This window comes from Limulus polyphemus, unplaced genomic scaffold, assembly GCF_000517525.1.
Source record: "Limulus polyphemus unplaced genomic scaffold, Limulus_polyphemus-2.1.2 Scaffold5474, whole genome shotgun sequence".
NCBI lineage: Eukaryota > Metazoa > Arthropoda > Merostomata > Xiphosura > Limulidae > Limulus > Limulus polyphemus.
Genome location: NW_013671084.1, coordinates 24,138 through 32,642, shown reverse-complemented (window position 1 = coordinate 32,642; position 8,505 = coordinate 24,138). Strand labels below are relative to the sequence as shown.

At 32.5% G+C, this 8,505-nt stretch overlaps 1 protein-coding gene across 1 annotated transcript in view; it reads left to right on the top strand.

Moving 5' to 3' along the window:
• LOC106472623 (eukaryotic translation initiation factor 4E-like) overlaps positions 1–2,777 on the top strand; it is a 13,320-nt gene extending 10,543 nt beyond the window's left edge. Inside the window, exons 5-6 of the mRNA XM_013933273.2 lie at positions 711–814; positions 2,130–2,777. Of these exons, the coding sequence (XP_013788727.1) occupies positions 711–814; positions 2,130–2,189 (164 nt within the window). The 3' untranslated portion in view covers positions 2,190–2,777. The remainder of the gene's footprint in view (positions 1–710; positions 815–2,129) is intronic.
• Positions 2,778–8,505: the final 5,728 nt, after the last annotated feature.

Sequence of the window (8,505 nt, the reverse complement as noted above, 5' to 3'; positions counted from 1 at the left end):
ACGTTTTTGAAACTTTGTCCTCTACATTTGAAGGTTTCTACAACAGACAGTTGCTGTCCATTTGAAACTTAGATTCAACTGGATATATATTGAAATAATTTGTAGTAAGTTGTGGGTTTATGTATGTTTGTAACATAAAAACCATAAGCTATGAACATAATAATATAGTACTAATTTTGTAGATAGCACCAAGCACACATTGAAATAAAAACGAGAAATGGTGTAATAATTATTATTTTTTCTTTGAACTTAGATTTTAACATTCTAGTTCATAAAAAATCGTAAATACATTTGTGTGATAACCAGTGGAAAGTTCTGAAAAGCTGTGATTTTGTTTTTTAAACCTATGGTGCGATCATTATAAGATGAAATGCTTAAATATTATTCACTGTTTAAATTATTATTGGAACTGATAGAAAAAGAAGTCCAACTTGGTCATGAAAAAGGATATTCTTAATTAAAGATTTTTTTTAATAACCTGAGTTCCTGCAGATGTTGGTACTATAACTTATTACACCATTTAATTTGTTGATAATTTGATAATAAATATTGTTTGGCTGAAAAGTTCACCAGGTGGTTCTTTCTCTTGTAGAAGTTTTAAACATTTCATTTTAGGATTTTCGTAAACTGTTGTTACATTTGTTTCTTATTCATGACACACTAATCACCTAAGAGTAATTTTACTTCAATATGAATGGGTGTGTACATAGAGCTTGCTCCTATAAGAAAGTGTAAGGCTGCATTTCGTTACTTTTACAGAAAAAAATTGAAAGAAAGGTTAAACATGAGTCCCAGACAGATGATTGGATTTGAGGTAGGTAACCTTCATAATAAACCATTTTCATCATTTTAATTTTTTTTCTTGCCTATATTAGTGTATATACAGAAGTTGAGTACATTATATTAAATTTATTCTTCACTGCGTTGTTAAGACCGTATCACCATGTCCAGTCGTGCTCTATCTGATGACTTTGCATCTTAACATCAGCAGCCCTGCAGCTTAGTTTACATTGCAAAGACTCCATCTTAAGGCTCATATCTAGAGCACACCACTCCTCCCTGTATGAGCATGGCTGTTTTTCAGCCAGGTTCAACAGTCTATTTGCACATTAATCCAAAGTATTTTGCATCTGGCAACTTGACTGATACATTTTTGTAGAGAATAGCATTAATACCCATTTAATTTTCCAGCTGCTTGAGGTAAGTGATGTTTGAACACATATGTCATTGAAGCCACTTGTGTATGTATCACTTTTCCAGATGAGGATTCTTCTTCTTTGTGTAATATAATGGCAAGTGTATGGCTTGTTATAGGTCTCTTTCTGAGTAGTCTTAGTACCCTAGGTTGATCCATATTCCTTTATTTTCCAATATACCATTAAGTAGAAGTGAATTCCCCATCTTATAAATTCTAAATCCACAACCTGAACATATCTTTATAATCTGAGTGTATGAATATTTTAAATCTGAAAGGTCTGTTTCACACCCTTCCCAAAAGTGATAAATTTCCAGTGGCATCACACTACCTACAAGACACCAGAGAATGTTAAAATGTAGTTCTGATACATGTCATTTCACTATGGTTGTAAAACTATCATCACAACATAAAATGTTAGCACACAGTAGAATGCACAACTCTTGAGGACGCTACTGGTTATCATTTAGCAACCACAGATTATAGAGGATCGATTACATTACAGTAAAACAATTTTGAATATGTAAATCAGAAAGTCACCAAGCTGATACAAATTCATAGAAAAATAAAATGTGTAGTTATTAATAACATTTACTTGTTAGACTGTTCTAAATTTTATAATCATGACCAAGTCATGTATCTAGCATATTAGAACTGTCATATTCTTTATCCCTAATGTTGGAAGTAAAATTTTGTATGTTAGGTTGCTTCTATTTTTTACTTTATTGTTATAATAGTTCATTAAAACTGGACTTAAAGTGGGAAATTAATACATTATTTAGTATTAAGTTTACTTGTTTATATACTTTTTTTCTTGAATTAATTAGGGGTTTCTGTATGTTCAATATAAAGTACAAGTGTTTTTTTTATAGTATTGTTTCAGTTAATATTTCACAAATAACTTTATTTATGACTATTTTTTGCTTAATTTTAGGCTCATGCTGACACACAGTCCAAAACTGGATCTTCAGCAAAAAACCGCTATCAAGTTTAACATTTATGGATCAAAATAGCTACACACATTATATTCCCTCTTGCTTGAAATGAATGAGAAAGGACTGTTTGGTGTGGGAAGAGACTAAATGGTGAGAGGTCTGGGGCCAACTTTTGCATCTGTGTCTTGATAGCCTCAGTTAACTCTCACCAGAAGGTGGTTGTGGAGTGGAAATATCAACCAAACCAGCCGTTCGTTATTTATAGTGCAGTACAGTTTGTCTTTATTTTTATGTTGTCAGTTTCTTCTCTTCAAGTAGCTTGTGATGTCTGCATTCCAGGTTGAAATTAACCCTCTACCTGGAAGAGGTTCCCGATCAAGAAGTCTTTTAGCAAAAAAAATCAGCCAGTATGAATAACCAGTATGCTGTGTAGTTAACTTGACTGTTTATGTTTGTATGTTAAGTTTAACATATTGGACTTAGTTTTGGGTGCCCAAAGCTCTAAGGTTGATGTTTTCTCTTAATTATCAAGTGAAATGAGTGGATTTAAATTAAGATTTTTTTTTCTTTGTAATGTGCCTATATTTGTTGTAGCCTATTAGAGGTCAGGGTTTTCTACACAGCTGAATAAAAAAGCTGAAATGTTTTGGAAAAGTCTTGACTATATATATATATTTTTTTTTTATTCACAAACGGAATGTTTATACCATACTAATAAAGTAAATCAGTCTTGTTGCTGGATAGTTCATTGGATCTACTTTGTTTAAAAACCTTGTACGTAAGAGAGAAGTTTTGTGTGTATCATACTATATTAGTGCCTGACATGGTCTGGTGGTTAGGGCACTCGACTCACAATCTACAGGTCTCTGGTTTGAATCCTGTCACCGAACATGCTCGTCTTTTCAGTTGTGGGTGCACTATAATGTGATAGTCAATCCCACTGTTTGTTGTTAAGGAGTAACCCAAGAGTTGGGAGAGAGTGATGTTGACAACTGCCTTCTGTCTAGTTTATAACTTTAAAATGCAGGAAATTCAACAAACAAAGTATACTGTATTATACCAGCAACCATGTACTATGTCACAATTTTGTTTTATACATCCTGCATCATCTTGTATATATATTGCAAACTGTGGTGTGTGAGTGTTTGTTTGTTTGTCTCCTGTTCACGACGTTCGCTTCCTGCACTGCATTTGAAAAGCTGTACACGCAGGCAAAGCTCAACATTCACTTTTTAATTAAATGATGGGAAACAAGCATCAATTTTATTTCGCAAGCTGGACATTCTACACTAAATTGTTAAGATTAAATCACACTATCATTCACATTTCAAAATGTGACGTAACGTAAAGCTAAAAAAATGTAGATTTACCGTATGTTATTGTTGAGTGGCTCTTAGCATGACTGAAATGCTCAACAATTACTTTTTGCAGTGGGCTAAGAGTGAAACCAAGAGTGCGAGAAAATTAACCATTTTAAAGTCCATGAAATAATTTAAGTTGATGGATTAACTTACACTTTTCCTGTCACTGGGGATGGGTAATTTTGCTTGTTGATAAATATACCACATTAACCTTTTGTGCTTGGGATTTTCTTTGATTGTTATTAAGTGTTTCGATTGTAATTGATTGATTGCCTGATATTAAAGGAAGGAAGCATCCATTCCTAGGGATATTTAGATTGGATTAAGATTCCATTCACTTTTCAACAAATGGTTATTTTGTCTTTATACCTGAAATAACCACTATCACAACTCATCAGAATGAGAAAGTTAGTTTTCCATTAAAACAGTATCTACTTAAAGCATAAATAAAACTAAAAGTAAGCAAGATATGATCAGATTGGAACACGTTTGCAGTTTAAGAATTCACAAAGCCAAGGTTAGCTTCAGATTAACATTTACCAGCTGTTGAATATCCTTACTCGGGAGCTGGCTTTAAATCATCAAATTTTGATCTTCTTGTTCCAATACTGGAAGTTCTAGTTTAACAAGTTAGAAGCACAGGTTTAAATCATCTCCATAAAGTTGGAGTGTTACATATGAAAAATAACTTCCTTTTGAATGAGAAAACTTAGTTTTGATATGTTTTTGTAATCTAATTTTGCCATTGATATCTGTGTTTGATACAACTTCTGATAAAATAATGTAAAAAAAAAAAACAGGAGCTATACAGCTTTTCAATACTAGACTTTTATTCAGTAGGGGATATTTGTGATATTTGAATTATTTATTTAGGGGAAAAGAAACTATTTCAGGAGTTACATATCTTATTGACAGCAATTCGGATATATATTGCCAAAACACAACTTGTAAAAGTTATAAAATGAAGTTTTATATTACTGTATTGATAGTTTCTTGTTGTTTTTTGAACCATAAATGAGGATATAGTAGGTAACATTACACTGATAAAAATGATCATAGGCTGTATAATCCACAAAGGTTGCTACAAAACCTCGAGGGGTGTGTCTGTAGTATAGTATGATACCATGGATTAACCCGGAATGTTATGTTGTAAAGGAGTCCCTGCTGTGCTTAATGAAAATGCTGGGAACCTCTTAATGGTCAGTCGTTGGTCCCTGTGTATTTTTCCAACAGTGACATCTCGCCTCAAATCTCTGAATAAAACTAAATTATTGTTAATTTTGTATCTTGAAACAAGACAAGTCCAAATTCTCATACAGATTTTACAGGACAGAACTTTGGGTTTGTTATTAACCAGCTTAAACAAGAGGAACAAAAAGAACGTTTTGACAAATAATATGTATTGCTCAAAATAAGATTCACTTTTATGAAAACACCCAATTCGGAATATGGGAAAAATACACGAGGTCGTGAAAGATGGTTGAAGCTACTACTATCACATCTACTTCTTTCAGAAGCACTTTTACATGCATAAAATATCAAACAACTGACACCTTGTTAAAAAAAAAAGGAAAACTTGACAAGTTAGAATAACAGTACAAATAAATGAAAGACTAAGAAAACAACATGGATCATTACAAAAGTATACTTTATAGATTAAGTGTTGGTATTCTTAGTCCGGTATCGCAGTCATCAAAACTAGTGCATCATTGTAATGAAGAACTGTTTTTATATAAATGACCTGAAGATACAAAATACTTTGAGAATAAGAACAAGATTTTTTTTTTTTTTTTGGAATGTTAAGTTTAGGTAAAGTTCAGATGTAGCTTCACACTTAAAGTCGATCAAATCAATGTCAGGCTCTGGTTTATCATCATCATGATTGCTTTGTGTGAGTTTTGTTTGTTTAGCTGTATTACATTTTGGCAATACTGCTCGAGTTGCAGGTAAAGATCACATGTGCTTTGTAAAGTCTTTACGAAGTAGAGATAATTGAATGATGTATGGGAAAAAAATAAAATAAAGTGGAAGGTCTGACATGGTGAGGATGGTGGATAAGGAGCTTGGAAGGTTAATATGTTTAAAAACCTGCTAAGAGGAAGAAAAAGCCAAGATATAAAAACAATATATGAGGAAAAACTGGAAAATTTAGTGCCAAAATAAGAAAAACTAAACTTTTATTGACACACCAGGCAAAGTTAAGTTTAAAGCACAAAATTAGAAAGAAAGAAAAAAAGCAGTTGACAGAAGGTGTATTTTCGGAAGATTGAATCTTGTTCCTGTTTTATATATATAAGTGGAACATAAATTTGTTCAGGAATAAATTAAGATTGGAAATTGTGACAATCTGAAATGTCTCGATGTAAGGTTTCTTGGTTGAGAAATGTCAAAGGAGTCTGTTTTAAATAAGACTTCATAAAGTTGTGGCAACTCCACATTTATGAGAGGTGATTCTGAACACACCGTATATAGGAAAAAAAGATTTAAGGCAGATTACATTTTTAAAATAGAAACTGATAGGTTGATGTGACGAAGGTAAATGCTTATACCATTAACACTGGAATGAGTTTAGAAGAAAAAAAGAATTTTAGTCATTGGAAGTATAAAAAACTTCAGTTATCTTTTCTTGTTTTCTTTCTAACAAGATCAACTTGATGCAAGAAAAAATAAAGATGTTACGAGTTTAAAGAGAATAGGTAGTAGGCCATTTATAATAGGAGGGGACGTCATAATGAGAAAAGTAACATGGGGGGAAAAAAGACTCGGAAATGTGAGCAAAATAAGCTTGGAAAGGACTTGTAACATTGAATAGAGAGGCAGGTGTTAAAAAAAAGCCTATTGAAGTTGAGTAGAGTAAAAAACAAATGAGAGAAAAAAAGGCACGAATAACATACTAAACGTCCAGTAAATAAGCACCCAGAATTGTGAGGAAAGCATGAAAATTGGCGTACATGTAGATTTTTGTATGGAGTCTCGTATGAAAACAAGACCAGTTGTAAAGTTTGGTGACCTCAACCAGTCACCATCTTGAATTCCGATATCAAAAACTAATATAACTATATACTTTTAATTTTCAAAGTATCATCATCTAAAGACGTTGATTTGGCCAGTGAGTTTGGTTTTAACGCTTGAATAAATATATAAGCCAAGCTCATATTAAAACTCGCTGCAAACCATTACTAGACTATCGCTGCTGCATCAAGTGGGAACAGGAAATAAAAGGAAATAATTACTGCTATTCAATTTGTTTTAAGTTTCATTTGTGTGATCATTTCAAAATTTAAAATAATGTAATTACTTTGAAACCTTTAAATGATATCTTAAGTACATATGAAAGGAGCAATAGGTAACCCCCATACGCCAGTAAATGACTTTAACATAGAATAGTTTAATGTACTTTTCCCCATATCTATTACTTAATTGCTGTTGGTGTTTTTTTCATGAAAAATATGAAATTAAATGTATCTTTAACTCACAATTATTATTTTTTGTTTTTTACAGATGACAGCAAGCAGAATGTCTGCACACGTCGAGCAAATATAAGCAATACCTATTACAATCAGTAAGTGGGAAGTGTGACTTAGATATTTCTGCTCAGGTCAAGTATGGTTCCATCTACTGAAGAATTCTTCATAGATTTTAAGTACACGGAAAGAACAACAGGAGAAAAGTTAGAGGATGGCATACTACAATTATTACGGATAGCTAATCTTGATGCCACCTATCGTCAGTGTCGTTTAATAAATTGAGGAGTGCAAGCAAGAATAAAAGAGATATCTGGTAAAACAGCTCAGTACACTCACTTTAATCACATTTATTAAACATGTCAGTAGCGAATGCCTGCAACTTACAATAATTTAGGGATGTAATTTGAATCATAATGATGTTTATAATTTCTTTCACCAAAGCGATCACTCGATTTTAATTAAAAAGTATATAAAGAAATTCATGCCGGAAACACGACGTTAAAAGCTTGAATAACTACGTAAAACTTTTTGTTTTTTATATAGAATGTCGTACCTGTTTGGAAACTTTCCTAGAGTTTCAGGAGGTTGTGGTTAACTGTGTAGATGCAATTCTTCTCCCAAATTCTGGGGAATATCAAACTTAAATAAAGACAAGTGGACGTGGATAGGTGACACTAAGGTTTACGAACACTTCATAGAAGGCAGTTATTTTTTATTACCAGAATTGTTTAGATTATATAAAGTCACTGGCTTCAAATGTCCAAAGAGATAGCCAACATGGTAGAAGTTACTGAAAGTAGCTAGGAGAGAACACTGACACAGAGTACGGACACTGGCATTAAGAAATCGATTGGGGTTGAGAAATTAATTTCCAAAATGTCACGAATTCATAGGCATTGGGGTAACATTGCATCTGAAATCCTATTTACTTATCGCAAGCAATCAATGGTAATTCCATTTATGGACCAAGTCGGGCAATGGGTTGTAGATTAATTTGGTGATGGTAAAAAAAAAAAAAAAAGACTGGCAGTGTTTTAAATACAAAACTACACAAAAGACTATCTGCTTTATGCTCACCATGGGTATCGATCACCGGTCTTTAGAATAATAAACTCTCAAGCTTACTGCTGACCCACCAGGACTCAAAGTAAATTAATGTACTGAACGATAGACTGTTTCTACTGGACATCCATATTTTTTTGGATGAACATTAATTCAGTTTTACACATTATAGATATAAAATTTATAAAATGCAATTGCCACAATATAATTATTTTGCCATGAATGTAGAGTTTTAAACAGTTATACATGATAAAGCTTCACTTTTTGACAATGTATTAAGTTAGTTATACAAAACTAAGTACCTTGTGTTTTGCGAAAGATGTTAACAAGCAGTCTTAGGAAGAAAACGTTTAAGAGTGATAGGAAGCTTTCCCATTAACCAAAATTATAGTTAGACTACTACTATATTATACAAACATACTAGGTATTTCTACTCCCTTTATGTTTATCCAAACATTTTCACACTGTTCTTGTAGGTTCAAGAA